The sequence below is a fragment of the Pseudophryne corroboree genome, chromosome 4 (genome assembly GCF_028390025.1).
Source record: "Pseudophryne corroboree isolate aPseCor3 chromosome 4, aPseCor3.hap2, whole genome shotgun sequence".
Taxonomy (NCBI): Eukaryota; Metazoa; Chordata; class Amphibia; order Anura; family Myobatrachidae; genus Pseudophryne; species Pseudophryne corroboree.
The window spans coordinates 228,199,156-228,223,129 of record NC_086447.1 but is presented as its reverse complement, the minus strand read 5'-3'; the positions used below and the strand labels follow the sequence as shown (position 1 = coordinate 228,223,129).

The 23,974-nt window shown below is 44.0% G+C and overlaps 1 protein-coding gene across 1 annotated transcript in view; it reads left to right on the top strand.

Annotated features, from left to right (window-relative positions):
- LOC134911296 (mast cell carboxypeptidase A-like) overlaps positions 1–18,861 on the top strand; it is a 37,605-nt gene extending 18,744 nt beyond the window's left edge. The window contains exons 10-11 of the mRNA XM_063919571.1: positions 6,869–6,953; positions 18,621–18,861. Of these exons, the coding sequence (XP_063775641.1) occupies positions 6,869–6,953; positions 18,621–18,808 (273 nt within the window). The 3' untranslated portion in view covers positions 18,809–18,861. The remainder of the gene's footprint in view (positions 1–6,868; positions 6,954–18,620) is intronic.
- The last annotated feature ends 5,113 nt before the right edge of the window (positions 18,862–23,974 follow it).

Below are 23,974 nucleotides of genomic sequence, written 5' to 3'. Positions count from 1 at the left end.
GTTTGGACACCCGCCTCTGAACCTTTTCTAGTTCCAGGATATCCTTTCTGTAGTATGGTGTCAAAAATTGTGCACAGGGGCCCTCATTCCAAGTTGATCGCTCGCTAGCTGCTTTTAGCAGCATTGCGCACGCTAGGCCGCCGCCCTCTGGGAGTGTATCTTAGCTTAGCAGAATAGCGAATGAAAGAGTAGCAAAATTGCTACTAAATAAATTCATGCAGTTTCTGAGTAGCTCCAGACCTACTCCTAGATTGCGATCACCTCAGTCCGTTTAGTTCCTGGTTTGACGTCACAAACGCGCCCTGCATTCGGCCAGCCACTCCCCCGTTTCTCCAGCCACTCCTGCGTTTTTGCCTGACACACATGCATTTTTTAGCACACTCCCCAAAAACGCTCAGTTACCTCCCAGAAACGCCCCTTTCCTGTCAATCACTCACCGATCAGCAGTGCGACTGAAAAGCGCCGCAGGAACACCAGAAAATCTACTAAGTTTTGTGTTAAATAACTTAGCGCATGCGCGCTGCGTACCATGCGCATGCGCAATTTCCACCTAATCGCTGCGTTGCGAAAAACAGCAACGAGCGAACAACTCGGAATGACCACCAGTAGTCAAGATGTGGCCTCACTAGGGATTTATTTAATGGGAGTATAACACTCTCATCCCTTGCAACAATTCCCCGCTTTATACATGCTAATACCTTGTTAGCCTTCTTTGCTGCAATCCTACTTTGGGTACTGCTGCTTAGTTTGCTATCTATGTGAACACCTAAGTCTTTTTCCAGTACAGAATCCCCTAATTTTACCCCCTTTAGTATGTAGGTGTTATTTTTGTTCCTGCTACCAAAGTGCATTACCTTACACTTGTCTGTATTGAAGCTCATTCTCCATTTTGCTGCCCATGCTTCTAGTTTAACTAAGTTGTTCTGAAGAGACTCAGCATCTCTCTCCATATTTATAACCTTACACAATTTGGTATCATCTGCAAAAATTGACACCATGCTCTCTAGATCTACTGCTAGATCATTAATGAAAATGATGAAAAATAGTGGTCCAACTACAGACCCTTGTGGCACACCACTTAGTACTTCAGTCCAATTTGAAAAAGTTCCATTTACCACAACGCGCTGCTCCCTATTATCTTACCAATTTCTGACCCAACTGCATATAGTGCTGCCTAGCCCTAGTTCTTGTAACTTATAGTCTCATGTGTGCTACTGTGTCGAAAGCTTTAGCAAAGTCTAAAAAGATTACATCCACCACCTTACCCTGATCAAGTTTCACACTAACTGTTTCATAAAAGCCTAGTAAGTTTGTTTGACATGATCTATCCTTCACAAATCCATTCGATCAGAGATGTTTTTAGTGTACTTTGCGCAATAAAACTTAATATGCAGCTAGAATGTGTGCAAATAGATGTGTACCCCACACATCAGCAAAAACAATGTACAGAAAGAAAGGTTTTTGCACACAGGAATGAAGCGCTTATCAAGTATCACATATCAATATGTACATATCAGTGTGCATAAATACATAAATAAATACAATCACCCTTAAATTGAGTGCAGTCCTCAATGGGTAAACGGAATGGATAAATGAATGGTCTATCTGAGGGATCTCTCCTTCAGGCGCAGAACGCAATCTGAACTTATTTATCCTTGAATGGACCTGTAAAATAAGTGCCTCTTTTACCCAATATTAATGAGAAAGATGAGAGACACAGACCATAGTGTAGTAGTATTAAAAACCACACGAGTTTAATGCCACAGATTAAACTTACAAGATACAAGAGTAAAAACAGCACATCACAAAAGTCTCCATAGGACAGCACATCATATATCACCAAAGGGGATTCCTGGATTTGCTTTCCTTTGCTACTAGCTTTTCAGTTTTTACTTTAGCCGCTCTTATTTCTTTTTTGCATATTTTGTTACAATCCTTATAGTGCTGGAATGACTCCGCATTCCCGTCCGATTTGTATTTTTTGAATGCTCGCCTTTTTTTGCTCATTAGATTCTTAATCTTTTTGTTAAGCCACATTGGTTTGGAATTTTTAGTTGTTTGTTTACTGCCCATGGGAATAATTTTGCGGTTACTATTAACGAGCAGTGATTTTAATACTTCCCATTTCTCCGTAGTATTTTTTCCTTAAAATAAAATTTCCCATTCAATGTCCCTTAAAGCTCCCCTCATCATGTCAAAGTTAGCTTTGCTAAAGTTTAGAGTCCTTGTTGAGCCAATATAGGACTGCTTATGAAAACTGATATTTAATGTGACCATATTGTGGATGCTGTTTCCCATGGGCTCCCCTACTATAATATTTGATATCAATTTCCCATTGTTAGTTAATACCAGGCGTAAGATTGCATTGTACCTAGTTGGTTCCTCGATTAGTTGAAGTAAGGAGTTATCATTTAGTCTGGGCGGGATGTATTAAAGGGAAAATGCGGTAAAACCCCCATTTTGGGGGTTTATGGCATTTTCATAAGTACTAACCCCTGTCTGCCATGTTTTCACCGCCCAGAGTACCACCTATGGGCTTCTTACCGCTGGCCACCGCTGACGCTAACCCCCCTACCCCCGGCATACCACTGTTAAGGCAGCCCTGGTCCCAGAAGCAAAACTCCTCCTCCCCTTAACAACACAGCCAAAGGTCCTTCCGGCTGCAGGGAGGAGGAGGAGGTGCCTGGGACATCCTGCTGCCTGCATGCCGTGCAGGGAGATGGCAACCCCAGGGAGGTTACAGAGACACCCCCGCACACCACCTCACAGGTATCGCGGGGGCCCTCCTTCCCCGTATTGCGATGTTAATCACATTTGTTAGTACATTTGCGATTAGCATCGCTGCGAGGGGCGGCGATGTATGTTAATACATCCAGTCCAGTGCGTTTAAAAACATATTACCCCTAGCAAAAAATATTGCAGCGCACATAAGTTGGGCAAAGATTTTTTTATTTTTTATTATTTACTGATATTACTATTTCATTCTAAAATTACATTCAAGAATCCAAAACCACCGGCCGGTGAATTTAAATGACTGGTATACTAAAATTTAAGAAACATATATGACACAGCCTGTTCTTCTAATAAAATCTCTTAAATGTGAATAGACACACTAAAACTTAATTAATACATCCACAAGGAATCACTCCCACCTAAAATATCTGTCTGAATAAACACGAGAATGTATAGAGGCTCAATCAGGGATTAATATCACTAAAGGAATGTAACAATATGGCACTCTAAACAACTTTCTTTTGTAACTAATAAGTAACAGTCACACTTCTCATGAATAACTTCACAGACACACTAGATTGATCAATCCATTTTAGCACTGGCAATCCATTCAGTGCTTAATAATGTTATGTCACTATACCAACGTGACATGAAACACACTGATTCCTGCTGCTGGTTGGTGTCCCTGATAGCCGTAGTTAGATATTTCTTGAAAACCACAGAATATAGAACAGTCCGTTTAGCAGTCAATAACCGTCTATATTGAGCATGACAAAATAGACTTATTTAAATCGTCTGGCCAGACAAGGTAATTATTCTCACCGCACTCTCCAGCTAGATATGTACACAGGACTCCTCCCAGCTGCTGGTGTTTATAACCTTAGAGGGCAATCATCTCTGGAGGATCAAGTCCATATGTATCTATTTCTGATGAAGCCGCTGAACCCGGAGGGAGGCGGAGAAACGCGTAAAAGGACTCACGTTACTTTTATCCATACCACCGCTAGTGGATACGCTCACCGCAAATTGCAGCTCCAAGCCGCTTCACATCTACATATGGACTTGATCCTCCAGAGATGACTGCCCTCTAAGGTTATAAGCACCAGCAGCCGGGAGGAGTCCTGTGTACATATCTAGCTGGAGAGTGCGGTGAGAATAATTACCTTGTCTGGCCAGACGATTCAAATAAGTCTATTTTGTCATGCTCAATATAGACGGTTATTGACTGCTAAACGGACTGTTCTATATTCTGTGGTTTTCAAGAAATATCTAACTACGGCTATCAGGGACACCAACCAGCCGCAGGAATCAGTGTGTTTCATGTCACGTTGGTATAGTTTTAGTGTGTCTATTCACATTTAAGAGATTTTATTAGAAGAACAGGCTGTGTCATATATGTTTCTTAAATTTTAGTATACCAGTCATTTAAATTCACCGGCCGGTGGTTTTGGATTCTTGAATGTAATTTTAGAATGAAATAGTAATATCAGTAAATAATAAAAAATAAAAAAATCTTTGCCCAACTTATGTGCGCTGCAATATTTTTTGCTTTTTCTATCTGATTTTCTAAGGTTGAGTAGCCTTAATTTGCTGGCAGCACATGGGTTTGGAGTGACTGAGCGCTTGGCTATATTTTTATTTTTTTTATTACCCCTAGCAGTATCACATGAATCAGTATCTAGAGGTGGTAAACATAGCTATCGCTACTATAGTATGTACTCAAATGGTGGAAACATATCCATCTCTACTATGTACTCTAGAGTTGGGAAACATAGCCATTTGTACTATGTACTCTAAAGGTAGGAAACATAGCCAGCTCTACTGTGTACTCTAAAGGTGGGAAACATAGCCATCTCTGCTACAGTATGTACTCTAGCTGTGGAAAACATAACTGTCTCTGCTTTATTCTCTAGAGATGGGAAACATAGCCTACTATGTACTCTAAAGTTGGACATATAGTTTATTGAACTAAAAACATCACTGTTCTTCTACTTTAAACTAGTGAATGGACCCAGGTCACCTCTCCCTTCCCCTCCCATCGTGCACACTTTTTTCGGCTCTGCCCCATTCTCTGTCTCTCTGACTGGTTCTTGTCCCTTTCTCAGGGCCGGTTCTAGCCCTTGTGGCGCCCCAGGCGAAAATAGGGGCATGGCTTCATACAGGGGAATGGTCAATTATGCCCCCTGTAGAGTTGTGCCCCCAGTAGAGTTGTGCCCCCGTTTGTGCCCCCAGTTGAGTAGCGCCGCTTACAAAAAAAAAAAATTAATACTTACTATCCCCGCTCCTGATTCCCGACTGCTGCTGACCTCCACTGCTGACCTCCCCCGGCGCTGCTCCTCGGATCTATGGGTGAGATGTCATGACATCTCTCCCATAGCAGAGCATAGACACTAGAGGTCAATTATGACCCCTAGCGTCTATGTGTTAGTCCCACAATGCTGTGCGGTGCGCAATGACATCATCGCGCACCGCACAGCAAAGGTCCTCTCCACGAAGGGAAACTAGATGGGTAGCATCTAGTTTCCTTCACAGCACAGCACCAGGGGCACTGACTAACAGTAGCGGATCTTGCCATGGTGGCGGCGCCCTCCAGATGGCAGCGCCCCAGGCAAAAATCCCGTGTGCCCATAGCAAGATCCGCTACTGCCTCTCCATCAGCTCTGTCAGATCCTCCACCTTCTTGCTCCACTCTGCCACCACCCTTCCTGCTCTGTCTCAGCGAGCTTGCTCTCATATTTGGCAAGTTTCCAGCTCCTCTCCTGACCTATTTCCCTAGCAGTGGGAGCCATTGTCCCAGCTGACACTGTGCATGCATGCAGGAGCTGAGACAGACCTTCCAAAATGAATACATCAATTTAAATAAAAAAATGTAAAAAGTTTCCCAATGCCATTTTATGGAGAATTGAGAATGCTGTACATATCTCTCCATTCAATACATCTTTCCACATGCCAGAATACCTATAGCATTTGTTTAAGGCAGGGATGGGGAACCTTTGGCCCTCCAGCTGTTGTTGAACTACACATACCAGCATGCCCTGCAACAGTTTTGCTATTTGGCCATGCTGTGGGCATGCTGTGTAGTTCAACAACAGCTGGAGGGCCGCAGGTTCCCCACCCCTGGTTTAAGGCAAGGAAAGTGTTAGAACCACATTCTCACTGGTCATAATTTGCTATGCAATATAGGTTGCCAATCATGGATTAGGTTTCCTTAATTTTCAAATAAACTTTTTGACACTCATGTAACCTGACAGTTGCTCAGCTCATGGCATTCATTCAATTTTTCTATTTGGTCACCAAACAAATGATTGGAATCATTGTAAACTTCCCTTACTTTTGCGGTATAGTACACCAAGGAGAAAATAACAAGGAGCTTTTTATAATGGAATTGGGAACAAAAGGACATTATTTTGGTCATTCTAATCATGTATCAACAGTCGGACAATATGGCCATGATGCTTTACCCAAACACCCCTCCCCTCCAACGCAACTTCCTTTTTTTTTATACGAGGTGGAATAGGTTATACTGAATTGTCTGCCCTCACTTCCATCACACAGTTTGTATTGAATAGGTTTTCTATGTATAGTATAGCATATACCAGTGGTTTCTAAATTTTATTGAATCATGACTCCATAGAGTATCAGAATTTGTTTCACGGCACCCCAAGGCAAAAAGTTTCTTATTGAGAAATTTAGAAAGAAATATTAAATTAAGTAAATTGGATTTCTATGTCATCCTTAGGGTCAGTTATGAGGTGAGAGATAAGATTCACTTCTGTTTGTCCACATGTCTTATGACTGGCAGCCACCAGCACTGGTTTTGCCTATTACATTGACCATAAATAATTTGAATTGGTCCTGGACCACCAATCCAAGGCACCCCTGCAAGTGCCCTGAGGCACTCCGGCATATCGTTTGAGAACCACTGGTATAGACAATACAATTTGATTTTTATTTCTTTGGAAGTGCCACATTTTAAAAACAAAGATTTCTAATCGTGTCAGTAAACTGTGTGAAAATTTTTAAGGAAAAACATTTTAAATACCTATACAGCTATAATAACATTAGGAATAATGCATAGAAATTCTTACTTCTGTTTTGAGTTTTTTTGCTAAATGGTTTTTGTTTTGTCTAACAGGATCAGATAGCAAAATCTGCAGTGGAATCACTACACAGCCTGTATAATACCAGTTACAAGTACGGACCAATAGCTACTACAATTTGTAAGTCTGTGTCTATTAGAATTATAGAAGTTAGAGACTTACAGAGTTATCACAGTAATTTTAATGCTGAAATGTATATTCAGTTCCTTACATGTTATGTGACAAACAAATACAGATGTATAACTATAGTATTCTGGGCAAGCAGTCTAGATGGTATTCGGCCTTTAGGTCGACAGCACTTTGGTCGACACTCATTAGGTCGATCGCTATTGGTCGACATACATTAGGCCGACATAGTCTATAGGTCGACATGGTCACTAGGTCGTCATGGGCAAGGTCGACATGAGTTTTTCACATTTTCTTTCATATTTTAACATTTTTATACTTTATGATTCACGTGGACTACGTTTGTGAATAGTAACCAGTGCCGAGCGCAGTGAGGCACCTTGCCTGAAGCATGGCGAGCAAAGCGAGCCATGCGAGGGGACACGGTGCACTAACTGGGGTTCCCCGTCACTTTACAAAGAAAACGACACCAGAAAAATGTAAGTAACTCATGTCAAACTTTTCCCATGTCGACCTAGTCCACGTCGACCTACAGAAATTAACATGTCGACCTATTTCAGGTGTCGACCAACAGTGGTCGACCTAGTTACTGTCAACCCTATGATCTACACCCGTCTTAGGTGGATCCTTACTCTCAATCTCTCCGCCTCCTTTTACATCCTGTTTGTTATCCTCATACATCTTTTGCTCTATATACTGCCCTGAACCTTCATTACTCCCATACAGATGTGTCCTCATACAATGAGCATTTTTCTACACCATACGGCGTGAAGTACTCGGCATGACTGAGGCGCTCTGAGCGCATTAGTGTACCATATTTTTCTGTATATTTTGCATCCTAGTTGCATTGCAGAAATATAGTGCTATTAGGTGGCGCTTAATAATGCATATCCAATATAAATTCTAAAAATTTTATAATAAACAATACAAACAACATATTCACAAATATTAAAACACACAAACAAATGTGTGGTTTGAACTCCAGACCTTCATACATTCATAGGAAGACTAACGACCTATATACTAGTTCAAGTGTTATATACACTTAATCTCATATTTGTATTAATTTATTGATTAATTTATATATTTAGCAGTGTATTTGTTTGTGTCTTTTAATATTTGTGAGTATGTTTGTATTGTTTATTAAAAAGCTTTTATAATTTATATTGGATATGCATTATTAAACGCCACCTAATACTGTAGCTCTCTATTTCCGTTTTGGTAACTAGGAGAGACCGGCTATATCTCCATTAGGTGGTTGCTGATTTGCATAAATGTTTACACACTCAAGTACACAGCGCCTTTAAACCTTAACCTTGCAGATGCAGTGATTAGCGGCTCACAGTGTACAAGAGACTAGGCTAGGTTGTGACTTTACTAACTGTAGGGGTTCCCCAAGGTTCTGTCCTTGGTCCTCTCCTCTTCTCTCTCTATACATCCTCACTAGGTAAGCTCATTAGTTCTTTTGGTTTCCAATATCATCTCTATGCTGATGACACCCAAATCTATCTTTCCTCTCCAGACCTCTCCCCTGCTCTCCTCACTCGTATCTCCAACTGTCTCTCTGCTACCTCTTCCTGGATGTCCCAGCGCTTTCTTAAACTTAACATGTCTAAGACCGAACTGATCATCTTTCCTCTCTCCCGCATAACCTCACCTCCTACAATCTCATTATCTATTGATGGCACTACTATCTCCTCTAGCCCCCAAGTGTGCTGTCTTGGAGTAATCCTTGACTCCTCCCTCTCCTTCAAACCACACATTCAGCACCTCTCACAAACCTGCCGTTTTCATCTAAAAAATATTTCCAGGATCAGACCCTTTCTGACCCTGGATGCTACTAAGACTCTTATCTCCAGACTGGATTACTGTAATCTCCTCCTGACTGGCATTCCTGACAAACACCTCTCTCCACTCCAATCTATCCTCAATGCTGCTGCCTGGCTCATTTTCCTCACCAAACGTACTACGTCTACCTCTCCTCTCTTACTAGACCTTCACTGGCTCCCCTTCCCTTTCAGAATCCATTTAAAGCTTCTCACACTCGCTTACAAAGCCCTCACCCACTCCTCTCCCATCTACATCTCTGATCTTATCTCCCTTTACATTCCCACACGTCCTCTTCGCTCTGCTAATGCACGACGACTTTCCTGCCTACGGATCACCTCCTCCCACTCCTACCTCCAAGATTTTTCACGTGCTGCACCACTTCTCTGAAATTCCCTACCTCTCCCCCTCAGACTCTCCACCTCTCTACAAAACTTCAAACGGGCTCTCAAGACCCACTTCTTCACCAAACCCAGCCAAATCTCATCCTAACCCTCTGTTCTACACTCTCCATGTACCCCATCTGTGTCACCCCTGTCTGTCTACCCCTCCCCTTTAGAATGTAAGCTCTCACGAGCAGGGCCCTCTTCCCTCATGTGCTTATCCTTTCTTACTTTAATAATCTTCAACTGCATCAACTCCAGCAGTCTTCTGCCACCTGATACTTATTCCAGTGTCATCTGCTGATGTAACTATGTTTATTTACCCTGTACTTGTCCTATACTGTCATCAACTGTAAGTTGCTGTTTTCCTGTTTGATTATTCATGTACTCTGTAATTGGGCGCTGCGGAACCCTTGTGGCGCCATATAAATAAAGGATAATAATAATAATAATAATACCCGCAGAGCAGAGGCTTTTTAGTACAGATTCAGACTCGCATACAGATATACAAATGTCACAAGCCAACTGCCAAGATGCACATTTTGAAAATAAAAGAAGGCAATTAGCGCAGACAACTTGCACAGGATCTGGCGCACCAAAAGGGGCTATTTGGTGCCACTGACATCACATCATAAAAAGAAACAACTGTATACCCAAATCTTTCACACAGGTTATATTACTGTTCCTCAAACCATTATGTAGGACTATATTCTCTGACCCTAGTCATTATCTTTATGTTCTCCAGTGTTCTCATAACAAGTTCTGTTTATATCTACCAACTAACATTGTTTCCTCAAAGCTTATACAGTGTCTACCCAGTGATGGCTTATGGTTGGGGAGAAAGCAGGAGCAAATGACACAAAACACAACAACATCTGCAACAAGTTTACCAAAGATGACTACTGTACTTACCTCACTCTGCATTTGGGCACAATATTTTGCACAATTTGCCAACGGAATTTGGCTTCAAGTGCTTGTGATCTTCCCCCAAACCACGCCACTCTTTATATTGAATTGATCATCATCACTTCAGCTCTATTCACAGACTGTACATTCTGCAAAATTAATACGTACTGTACAATACAACTATAGTGCAGTATAAAAGCAGAACTCACACCTGTTCTGTTCTAAAAACTGGAAGAGTGGTTAGCTTATAACCCGGTCAGTGGTTAGCTTTTAACTCGGTCAGTGGTTAGCTTTTAACCCGGTCAGTCACACACTCATCATCCCAGTGGCAAATGGAGCCCATACTGCTCTGTGGTAACAATGTAACACAGAAATGCTTAGCCTGGAATAACAGGCTAATCGGGATGTCGGTAGTCAGAAGACTGACAGCGGCATCCAATGGAGGGAATCCTAACAGGGGTTCAGTCAGGGCCATCTCCAGGCCTACTAGCACGCCGAGCGAGAAAATTTCAACGTAAACCCCCCCATGGAGGCCATGCTCATGAAAAAGTGGGCATGGCCTCAAAACATTATATTATCAAACTGTAAATAAATATATTTTCACACCTTTTACACACACAATTAGCAGCCTTACACATGACGCTCGCAGTAATGTTCCTTACACATAAGGGTGGTCATTCCGAGTTGTTCGCTCGTTGCCGATTTTCGCTATATTGCAATTAGTCGCTTACTGCACATGCGCAAGGTTCGCAGAGCGCATGCGCTTAGTTATTTTACACAAAAGTTAGGTATTTTACTCACGGCATAACAAGGATTTTTCATCGTTCTGGTGATCGTACTGTGACTGACAGGAAGTGGGTGTTTCTGGGCGGAAACTGGCCATTTTCTGGGCGTGTGCGAAAAAACGCTGACGTTTCTGGGAAAAACGCGGGAGTGTCTGAAGAAACGGGGGAGTGTCTGGGCGAACGCTGGGTGTGTTTGTGATGTCAAACCAGGAACGAAACTGACAGAACTGATCGCAATGGCTGAGTAAGTCTGGAGCTACTCAGAAACTGCTAAGAATTTTCTATTCGCAATTCTGCTAATCTTTCGTTCACAATTCTGCTAAGCTAAGATACACTCCCAGAGGGCGGCAGCTTAGCGTGTGCAATGCTGCTAAAAGCTCGGAATGAGGGCCCATGTCTCCAGTATAGTGTTAGATACACATAATGATCCCAGTAGAGCAGTGCCAGATATACATATGCCCCCAGTAGTACCAAATACACATACACCCCTAGTAGTGCCAGATACACATTATATGCCCCCAGCAGTGCCAGATACACATACAGTGGGGATTGAAAGTTTGGGCACCCCAGGCAAAAATTCATTTTAATGTGCAAAAAGAAGCCAAGGAAAGATGGAAAAATCTCCAAAAGGCATCAAATTACAGATTAGACATTCTTATAACATGTCAAAAAAAGTTTGATTTTATTTCCATCATTTACACTTTCAAAAGAATAGAAAACAAAAAATGGCGTCTGCAAAAGTTTGGGCACCCTGCAGAGTTAATACCTTATACTGCCCCATTTGGACAGCTGAGACCTGGCAGTGTCATGGATTGTTCTCATTCATCGTCTGGAAAGACCAGGTGATGTCAATCTCAAAGGTTTTAAAAGCCCAGACTCATCTGACCTTGCTCCAACAATCAGCACCATGGGTTCCTCTAAGCAGTTGTGTAGAACACTGAAACCGAGAATAGTTGACGCTCACAAAGCAGGAGAAGGCTATAAGAAGATAGCAAAGCGTTATCAGATGCCCATATCCTCTGTTCGGAATGTAATTAAGAAATGGCAGTCATCAGGAACAGTGGAAGTTAAAGCAAGATCTGGAAGACCAAGAAAAATATCAGACAGAACAGCTCGCAGGATTGTGAGAAAAGCAAGTCAAAATCCACGTTTGACTGCACGATCCCTCCAGGAAGATCTGGCAGACACTGGAGTTGTGGTACACTATTCCACTATAAAGAGATACTTGTACAAATATGGTCTTCATGGAAGAGTCATCAGAAGAAAACCTCTTCTACGTCCTCACCACAAAAATCAGTGTTTGAAGTTTGCAAATGAACATATAGACAAGCCTGATGCATTTTGGAATAAAGTTCTGTGGACCGATGAGGTTAAAATAGAACTTTTTGGCCGCAATGAGCAAAGGTACGTTTGGAGAAGGAAGGGCACAGAATTTAATGAAAAGAACCTCTGTCCAACTGTTAAGCATGGGGGAGGATCAATCATGCTTTGGGGTTGTATTGCAGCCAGTGGCACAGGGAACATTTCACGAGTAGAAGGAAAAATGGATTCAATAAGATTCCAGCAAATTTTGGAAGCTAACTTGATGCCATCTGTGAAAAAGCTGAAGTTAAAGAGAGGCTGGCTTCTACAAATGGATAATGATCCTAAACACACCTCAAAATCCACGGTGGATTACATCAAGAGGCGTAACATAATTGAACCTCAACATAATTGAAAATCTATGGATAGAACTTAAAAGAGCATTGCGTCACAGACAGCCCAGGAACCTCAAAGAACTGGAAGACTTTTGTAAGGAAGAATGGGCGAAGATACCTCAAACAAGAATTAAAAGACTCTTGGCTGGCTACAAAAAGCATTTACAAGCTGTGATACTTGCCAAAGGGGGCAGTACAAGGTATTAACTCTGCAGGGTGCCCAAACTTTTGCAGACGCCATTTTTTGTTTTCTGTTCTATTGAAAGTGTAAATGATGGAAATAAAATCAAACTTTTTTTGACATGTTATAAGAATGTCTAATCTGTAATTTGATGCCTTTTGGAGATTTTTCCATCTTTCCATGGCTTCTTTTTGCACATTAAAATTAATTTTTGCCTGGGGTGCCAAAACTTTCAATCCCCACTGTATGTCCCCAGCAGTGCAAGATACACATATTCCCCCAGTAGTGTAGTGCCAGATACACATTATATGCCCCCACAGTGCCAGATACACATAATATTCCCCCACAGTACCAGATATACATTATATGCCCCCACATTATCAGATACACATAATATGCCCCTACAGTACCAGATACACATAATATGCCCCCCAGTGCCAGATACACATAATATGCCCCCCAGTGCCAGATACACATAATATGCCTCCACATTGTCAGATACACATAATATGCCCCCACAGTGCCAGATACACATAATATGCCCTATAGTGTCAGATACACATAATATGCCCCCACAGTGGCAGATACACATAATATGCCCCCACAGTGCTAGAAACACATAATATACAACTACAGTGTCAGATACATGTGCCCACCACAGTGCCAGATACACGTGCCCCCCACAGTGCCAGATACATGTGCTCCCCACAGTGCCAGATACACATGCCCACCACAGTGCCAGATACACGTGCCCACCACAGTGCCAGATACACGTGCCCACCACAGTGCCAGATACACGTGCCCACCACAGTGCCAGATACACGTGCCCAACACAGTGCCAGATACATGTGCCCACCACACTGTCAGATACATGTGCCCCCTGTAGTGCTACTCACCACTGCTGCTTGCGTGTGCCTCTCCTGCCCCACTCCCATCTCCGGTGGCCCCAGTGCCAGATTAAGGTCCAAATGGGCCTGGAGCTGAAATTTATGAAAGGCCTATTGTGTGCCTTGGCAGGAAGCGTGACAAGTGCTGCAGTGGGGATGGTCTAAATAGTGAGTGTAGCCTGTGCCATAGGTGTAGCTATCTCCATGGAGGTCATAGCTAGTGCCTACCTTCAACCACTTAATAGAGGAGCAGAGCAACAGACCCATACAAACACATACATACAGTGGGCGATTCTCCGTGATGCACAGGACAGCTACACAAATTCAAACAACATACTTCTCCAAAATACCAAGATTTAAGCAATTAAGTTTTCATATAACAATTTCTTAACAGACCAGTTTAAAAGGAAAACATTTTTTAAACTGTGTAATGCACGCGACTTTATGCTCACTTTCTGGAGAATCACCCCACTGGTTGTCGAAGTGGGAATTTTGAAGTGGGGGTATGGAAAAGTGAAGGTTGTAATTATGTGTGCGCCTCACTCTGGAAAAGAGGGTGTGGTCACTCAAAAGGGGCATGTCCGTAAGTGTAGTGTACCATACCATATACCCCTTATACACATTACGCACCACAATAGTAGGCCCCCTTATACTATCTAATACTGGTGCCCCTTACACATTATGTCACACAGAATGAGCCTAAATTCACATTATGCCACACAGTATGAGCCAAAATGTCCACGGAATGAGCCAAAATTCACATTATGCCACACAGAATGAGCCAAAATTCACAATATGCCACACAGTATGATCTAAAATTCACATTATGTCACACGGTATGAGTCGATATTTACATTATGCCACACAGTATGATCCAAAATTCAGGGACAGGGAGAGTGACAGCAGTCACAGAGAGAGAGTGACAGAGGGACAGGGAGAGTGACAGAGGGACAGAGAGAGTGACAGCAGTGACAAAGTGACAGAGAGAGTGACAGCAGTGACAGGGAGAGTGACAGAGGGACAGGGAGAGTGACAGAGGGACAGGGAGAGTGACAGAGGGACAGGGAGAGAGACAGTAGGGACAGGGAGAGTTACAGGAGTGACAGAGAGAGTGACAGGAGGGACAGAGAAAGTCAGAGGGAGAGTGACAGAGGTACAGAGAGAGTGACAGAAGTGACAGAGAAAGTGACAGAAGGACAGAGAGAGCGACAGCTGTGACAGAGAATGACCGCAGTAACAGGGAGAGTGACAGCAGTGACAGAGAGAGTGATAACAGTGACAGAGAAAGTGACAGCAGTGACAGGGAGAGTGACAGAAGGACAGAGAAAGTGACAGCAGTGACAGAGAGTGACAGGGAGAGTGACAGAAAGCACGACAGAGGAACATAGGGAAGCAGGGTAACATTACCTAATGAGCAGCGGAGGTAAGGAGGGGGCTGTGGTCGGCGGCGGTGCAGGGGCTGTAGTTGGCAGCGGTGAGGAGGCCATGGGTGGCGGCAGTGCAGAACAGGCCATGGGTGGTGGCGTTGCAGAGGAGACCATGTGCGGAGGCAGTGTGAAGAGGAGGCCTTCGATGTGGCTCTGGTGAGGTCCCTATGACCGCCATCATTTTATGGGAGGGCACAGTATTATTAGCTACTCCCCACCCCCATCACAGTGGCATGCGGCATCTCTCCCCCCTCCCCATGTCAAAAACAAAGGCATTTCTCTATTCTCTGCCCTCCCCCCACCTGTGCTACAGCAGAACACAGCACCCCTCCCCCCTCCCCTCTGTGCTCAAACAGTAGCACCCTCATACACTCTGCAGCTGGCTTCTCCCCACCTCCAGAGCAGCGCAGCATTCAGGCCCCACCACCACTCCCTCCCTCTCTTCATCCCACCCTGTAGTGGCCAGTATTACACATGAACAGCAGACGAGCGCCTGCTCCGGTGACCATCACCACGCTCGGCTGACAGGGTTGAAGGTAGCCGGCCGAGAATGGAAAGCGGCAGCGCTGCCCAGGCGGCGCCTGCACACATACCCGCGGCCAGCCGTCAGGACTCCGCCCCCCGCAGCTGCCAGCCTGCCAGCCCAGTACTCTCTCCCTCTCCATCCCCGCTGCACCCTACTACCACCCACGCATGTTAGTAAATATCCCTCTAAGTCTGGGGGGGGGGGGAGCTGAGAGTAGTGGGGAGAACGGCTCCTTCCCCCCTCACGTCACTCATCACAGCAGCATCACTACGCTAATAGGCTGGGACACTGGGGGGAGGAGACGCTTGAGAGGAGAAGGGAGAGCGGGTCCTCCTCACGCTCCGGCTGTGAGTTCGGGACTTACTGTAAATGTACAGACTGAGGCACTGTGTGGCGGCGGGGGCAGTGCTGGTGACGGCATACAATGAGTCAGTTTTACTCATTGTAATGCCGGCGTTTTTGGTCCCCTTCACTGCAGCGGTCTGTGGGCCTATTTTCAGTGGGGGGCCTGAAGCTGCAGCTCCATCCGCCCCATTGTTAATCCGGCACTGGGTGGCCCCCTACCTGAAGCTGCCGGTCCGTCAGCCAGACTTCCACTGCCGGTCCGTGAACTCTGATTGGCTGATGGACCAGCGGATAATCTCAAATTGTGGCCAGCTACCGGCCTCTCTTAGGAGGTATACTTACCCTCTGCTCCTACCCTCCTAACCCTAACCCTCCCTCCCCACAGCCTAACCCTAACTACCATCTGACCCTCCCTGTGGTGCCTAAACCTAACACCCTCCACCCCACCCCACCCTTTGGGCTTAACCCTAAAAGTACCGGAATACTTGCAATCACGATGCCTGCTGTCAGGATTCCAGTATTGACATTTTGACTGATGTCGGTATTCCGGTACCAGTTATCTGGCCACATGTCGTGATTCCAGGCACCTCTATTTGGGGTATTCTGGCAATGGAGTACTGGCCAAAGGTTGGGACTCTGACACCGTGAGAAATATGGCATACCACCAGCCCACCGCTTGGGCATAATTTATAAGGGGCCTTTTTGTAAAATAGTGTCAGTGGCATAACTGTGTATGGCATAATACATAATAACTATCACAGTGTGTAGTATAATATGTAATAGGCATTACGGTGTGTGCCATAATGTGTAATGGGCAGTACGGTGTGTGGCATAATGTGTAATGGATGTTACGGTGTCTGAAATATTGTGTAGTAAGCATTACGGTGTATGGCAGAATGTGTAATAAGCATTACGGTGTGTGGCATAATGTGTAATGGACATTACGGTGTTTGGCATAATGTGTAAAGGGCATTACGGTGTGTGGTATAATGTGGCCATGCCCCTATTGTCATGTATCCACTCCCCTAGTTTTGTGTGACTACGCCCCCTCATGACACGTGGCCACACACATTTTTACTATCTGTACCACTAAGAAAAAATTTCTCTACTTGCACCACTGCCTGTATATATGGTATAGTACCAGAGTACCAGAAATACTATGCTCCTGGGTGGTAAATTTCCTGATGGATAGAGAGCAGTGAGTCAGGATGGGGAAATTAATTTCCGGCGTCAGGACAACTAGCTAGCGTGCTCCCCAGGGGTGTGTTCTTTCTCCCTTCTTCTTCTCTCTCTACACCAACGACTGCACTTCTGGAGGCTCCTCTGTGAAACTTCTTAAATTCACGGACGACACCACGCTGATTGGACTTATTACAGACGGAGAGGAGTCCGCTTTTAGAAGGGAGGTCGAACAGCTACTGTAACTACCTGGTGCAGTGCAAACAATCTTCAGCTAAATACATCGAAAACGGTTGAGATGATCGTTGATTTTAGAAAGCTTCCCCCTACACGTTCCCCACTCACAATTGTAGACAGCGCAGTAGCTGTGGTAGAATCCTTCAGATTTTTAGGCTCCACGATTGCCAAGGATCTGAGGTGGAAGACTAACATAGAGCACATTGTGAGAAAAGCCCAACAAAGACTGTACTTCCTACGCCAACTAAGGAAGCTCAATCTGCCGCAGGAACTTCTGATTCTCTTCTACTCGGCATTCATCCATTCTGTTCTCTGCACCTCAATAATAGTGTGGTTTGGCTCGGCCTCAACTCACGACAGGAATAGACTACAACGAATAGTAAGGGCAGCGTAAAAAATCATAGGGACAAATCTCCCGGCAATCGAGGCTATCTACCAGGCTAGGGTTAGGAAATGGACCAAAAGGATCATCAATGACCACTCCCACCACGCTCATGACCTGTTCTGGCGGCTGCCATCAGGAAGATGGTACAACCTGCCGCTCGTGAGAACGGCTAGAAACAGGAACAGTTTCTTTCCCTAAGCGACTATCTTGATCAACTCAACACTTGCTTAGTCTATTAATTTCCGCACTCGAACCATGTATTCAAGCATCCATTATGTTCCCTTCTCTATGTTTATGTCACGTTGTTGTTTTCTTTTCTTCTTTTTCTCTTTTCTTTTTTCTGTCTGAGAGCTGTGGTTATCAGAAACAATTTCCTTGTGTATTATGTACTGATATAATTGGCAATAAAGATGATTCTGATTATAGAGCAGGGGTGGAGAACCTGTGGCCCTCCAGCTGTGGTTGAACTACACATCCCAGCATGCCCTGCAACAGTTTTAGCATGAGCAAATAAAAAACTGTAGCAAGGCCTGCTGGTATGTGTAGTTCAACAACAGCTGGAGGGCCAAAGGTTCCCCACCCCTGGTATAGCAGGAACTCAGAAAAAATATATTTGCAGTGCTTTCTGATACTTAATATCCCCCCTGTACCCCTAACGCTTCTATCTCCCTACTCTTCCTCAGATGGGACCTCCTTCAGTTGCTGTATTCCAGCAGAGTTAACATATCCTTACCTAGTTACACAGGTTCCTTGAGCCTTCCGTCACAAAGCAGCCCAAAAAGTCTGTGTATTTTTTGTTCTAACTTAGATGTTATTTTTCAGTTCTGTTCAGCAGGAATAACATTATTATTTAATTTATATATTATATTATATATTTTATATATTCTTTTTTCTAGACCCAGCTTCTGGCTCATCTATTGACTGGTCCTATGATGAAGGAATTAAATATGCATTTGCCTTTGAGTTGCGTGATAAAGGACGATATGGTTTTCTGCTCCCTGAACATGCTATAATACCGACCTGCAGAGAGACTATGCTGGCTGTGAAACAAATTGCCAACAATATTATTGACCTGTTAACTTAAATGAATGTCTTCAATGTCTAAATACAAGCTGTATGTACAGACAGCAAATAAAACCTGTGACTGAGTTTTCTTTTTTGCTAATTCATACTAAAAATTTTCTTGTGTCTGTGTAAGTGCTCATTGACACAAACAGACATGGGCCCTCATTCCGAGTTGTTCGCTCGCTAGCTGCTTTTAGCAGCCGTGCAAATGCTAAGCCGCCACCCTCTGGGAGTGTATCTTAGCTTAGCAGAAGTGCGAACGAAAGGATCGCAGCGCGGCAACAAAAAAAGATTGTGTAGTTTCAGAGTAGCTCCAGACCGACTCCTACCTTGCGATCACTTCAGACTATTTAGTTCCTGTTTTGACGTCACAAACATGCCCTGCGTTCGGCCAGGCATGCCTGCATTTGTATCTGACACGCCTGCATTTTTACACACACTCCCCGAAAACGGTCAGTTACCTCCCAGAAACACCCACTTCCTGTCAATCATTCTGCGGCTAGCAGTGCGACTGAAAAGCGTCGCTAGACCTTGTGTGAAACTGCATCGGCTTTTGTGAAAGTACGTTGCGCGTGCGCATTGAGCCGCATGCGCAGAAGTGCCAATTTTTAGCCTGATCGCTGCGCTGCGAACAACGGCAGCTAGCGATCAACTCAGAATGACCCCCATGGAGACCAGGAGCTGAGATTAGCATGATGCTTTCCACTTTACTTGACTGCAAATGAACATAAAGCAACAAACTGTTGCTGCAAGCTGCACAATAGCACTGAACCACAGACAGTAGTGAAACATGAAACTGCAAGTGTAAAACAGAAATGCACAGCAATGTGAATCTGACATAGCCAGATTCCAATATCTAACAGTTCCCTTTCCATGTAGATAAATGCCTCTTAACCCATCTTACAAGTCCAGTCTTTGTGGCGCATGTCTTAGACGAGAAGGATAGTGGCGGTCCTCATGAATGACCTGTGAACTTGGAGAAGGAGCACTTAAGAGGTCTGTGGACTTTACTCTGTCAGTGCTCCCTTCAACATTATCATTGGGCTGAAACAATTGTGCAACTCCAGACAGGTCATTGATCAATCCACTGTGTCTACTGGTGCGGGCATTGACACCGGAGCTTCTGTAGAAGGTTTTTCTCCATCAAGCGTAGGTGATCCATTATGGTCACATAGTTGATCCAGGAATCTGTGCCACAGTTCCACCGGCTCAAATTCCACTATATATGACAGTGGGCCTTTACATTGTTTAACTGTTGCAATTACCCACGTCTATTCCCCACGACAGTTACGGGCCCACACAGTCTGGCCTACAGACAATACTCGCATTTTGGTACCACCTGAACTTAGAGACAGCTTCCGTTGCCAATCAGGAATCCATCCACAAATATCCGGCTTGATCAAATCCAGTCGAGACCTGAGGTTCCTGCTCATGGACAGCATAGCTGGGGTTTGATTCATTGTGGCATGAACCGTATTCCTGTAGGCAAACAAGAAATTGGTGCTGGAGCAGGCATGTTTTGAACAGATTGGCACCCAGAACATTCTCTGGTCATATCCTCCAACTGTTGATCCAAGTCTGACCACCATACAACATTTCTGGCAAGTGCCTTCATTTTGACCACGCCCAAATGACCCACATGGAGCTCCTCTAAAACTCTTGCAAGCAGCTTGACAGGCACGATGATCCACAACCCCCAGAGGAGGCAGCTTGTATCAACTGTCAACTAACGCCGTTGATGAAAGTAAGGGGCCAGCTGCCGATGCACAGGCACAACCCACCCTTTTTGTGTGGCTGTGAGAACTTGAGCCAGGATAGGATCCCCCCTATCACATCTGATCATACTGGCAGTTATAGGAAGACATTCCACTTGTGTCATTGTGAAAACATTCCACGAATCCTCGGTTGTCTGTGGCAATGGGGCAGTCTGTAAAGGCAGTCGAGACAACCCGTCTGCATTAGCATGTTGTGCAGTCTGCTTGCATTCTATAGTATAAAAATGTCCACCTAAGAACAGGGCCCATTACTGCATCCTTGAAGCCGTCGTGACAGGAATACCCTTCTGAAAGTTAAAGATGGACAAAAGCGGTTGATGGTCAGTCACGAGTGTGAATTTCTTGCCATATAAATACTGATTGAATCACTTAACTCCCCAAACCAGGCTTAAGGCTTCTCTGTCAATCTATGCATAGTTACATTCAGCCTTGGATAATGTGTTGTTGTTGTTACCATTTTGTGAACTTGTGATGCAGACTTGCCAGCTATTTGGAGCTCCATCACATCCTTAGCTGCAGTTTCCATTGATAATGCCACTTGTACTGCACGTGTAAACGTGAGATCTGTCTCTGTTAGAAAACGTTTTTGCACACTCTCACTTAAAATCCCACACACCAGACGGTCTCTCAGGGCATCATTCAGGCCATCTCCAAACTGACAGTGCTCTGACAGTCTTTTAATGCTTCCACATATCCAGCCACTGATTCCCCCTCTTCTTGGTTCCGTTTATGAAATCTGAGCCGTTCTGCTATCAGGAGAGGCTTAGGGGCTTAGGTGTTCTTGTAAAATCTTAACAATATCTGCATAAAACTTAGTAGCAGGTTTCACAGGGGATGTTAAATTGTGGAGCAGGCCATAGGCTTTTCCTCCCATCTCACTTAATAGTACTGGTACTTGTTTGTGTACAGCAATGTTATTTGCCAGAAAATACTGTTCCAGCCTTTCAGTATAGAGGAGCCAGTCATCTTTTCCAATGTCAAAGACACTTAAGGTGCCTATATGTAGAGCCATGTCAGTGTGTCCTTACCGATGCTTGCAGCTGAACAGAGTGCACAGTGATTCCTTCACAAACACTGCCACTTCTTTCTGGTCTAGCAGATGTGGCCTGGATTCAGAAGCCACTTGTCGCCAATTGTTGTGTCTGTGTAAGTGCTCATTGACACAAACAGACATGAAGACCAGGAGCTGAGATCAGCATGATGCTTTCCATTTTACTTGACTGCAAACGAACATAAAGCAAGACTTTTGCAGCAAGCTGCACAATAGCACTGAACAACATACAGTGGTGAAACATGGAACTGCAAGTGTAAAACAGAAATGCACAGCAATGTGAATCTGACATAGCCAGATTCCAATATCGAACAATTTTCCCAATGGAGACCACCATAACGTTATTATCCAAATTACACAACCATGACTTACTATCCAATTGACATCATCATAAAATGAGTATCCAATCAACAACAGTATCAAACAAATATTCTATCAACACCACTATAATACTTATATCTGATGCACATTACTATGACCGTAGTATCTAATGTACACTAAAATATTGCTGCCATCTAATGTACACCACCATGACAATGATAGCCATAGTACAGCACCATGACACTGCTATACAATGTACACAACCATGACACTGCTATACAATATATACCACCATTATACTGCACAATGGGGGTAATTCCAAGTTGATCGCAGCAGGAAATTTTTTAGCAGTTGGGCAAAACCATGTGCACTGCAGGTGGGGCAGATAGAACATGTGCAGAGAGAGTTAGATTTGGGTGGGTTATTTTGTTTCTGTGCAGGATAATACTGGCTGCTTTATTTTTACACTGCAATTTAGATTGCAGATTGAACTCACACCACCCAAATCTAACTCTCTCTGCACATGTTATATCTGCCTCCCCTGCAGTGCACATGGTTTTGCCCAACTGCTAACTAAGTTCCTGCTGCGATCAACTTGGAATTACCCCCAATGTTCTGTACAACTCCATGAGACTGCTATCTAATGTACACCACCATGACATTACTATATAATGTACACCATCATGACACTTATATACAATGTACACCATCATACCACTGCAATCACAAGTACACCATCATGATACTGCTATTCAATGTATACCACCATGACACTTCCATCCCATGTACACCACTGTTACACTGCTATCCCATGTACACCACCATGACACTGCTATACACTGACTGTACAGTACACCACTATTCAGTGTACACCACCATGACACTACTGTGCAATGTACAGCTACTGGACAATGGTATACTGTACAATTAACATGAACCTGACACTGCTATGCAAAGTATACCACCATGAGACTGATATACAATATACAATACACCACCATAGCACTGCGACTCATCAGACGGATATGAGGCGGTAGCAGTGAGCCATATGCTCCTGTAAGCTAACTGCCATATTAGCATATACTGTACTTGCATTTGCTAACAGCAAAAGAATGCAGCAGCAACCACATCTGAATCAGACACATTGGGGGTAATTCCAAGTTGATCGCAGCAGGAAATTTTTTAGCAGTTGGGCAAAACCATGTGCACTGCAGGGGAGGCAGATATAACATGTGCAGAGAGAGTTAGATTTGGGTGTGGTGAGTTAAATCTGCAATCTAAATTGTAGTGTAAAAATAAAGCAGCCAGTATTTACCCTGCATAGAAACAATATAACCCACCCAAATCTAACTGTCTCTGCACATGTTATATCTGCCTCCCCTGCAGTGCACATGGTTTTGCCCAACTGCTAAAAAATGTGCATTGTGCAGTCTTTGCAACACCTTGCCAGTCAAACTACTGTTACATTTTGTTGCTTTGAACTACCTTGTTATTCTGGGGCAGATTTATTAAGCTTGGTGAAGTGATAAAGTGGAAGGTGATAAAGGACCAGCCAATCAGATCCTAACTGCCATGTCACAGGCTGGATTTGAAAAATGACAGTTAGGAGCTGACTGGCTGGTCCTTTATCACCTTCCACTTTATCACTTCACCGAGCTTAATAAATCTGCCCCTCGATATACTAATGTTGCTAGGCAACTGTTTTCACCTTTATAGTTAACGGTTTTTCTGCTGCGGGGTACACTGGGCTCCACAAGGATTGGACAATGGGGTGTAGAGTAGGATCCTGATCCGAGGCACCAACAGGCTCAAAGCTTTGATTGTTCCCAGAATGTACAGCGCCGCCTCCTATATCACCCCGCCTCCCAGCACATGAGCTCAGTTTTGTAAGTTGGTGCTGCAGTAAGCAGGCACTTAACAGAGGGGCTGCTCCAAGCAGCCCTAAGAAAAGCTTTTTATGAGGTAAAAAGTGAAGACTTCAAGGGCAGCAGCGGTGGTAAATGTCTTGTGACATTCACTGCTGCAGCTCCAGCTCTCC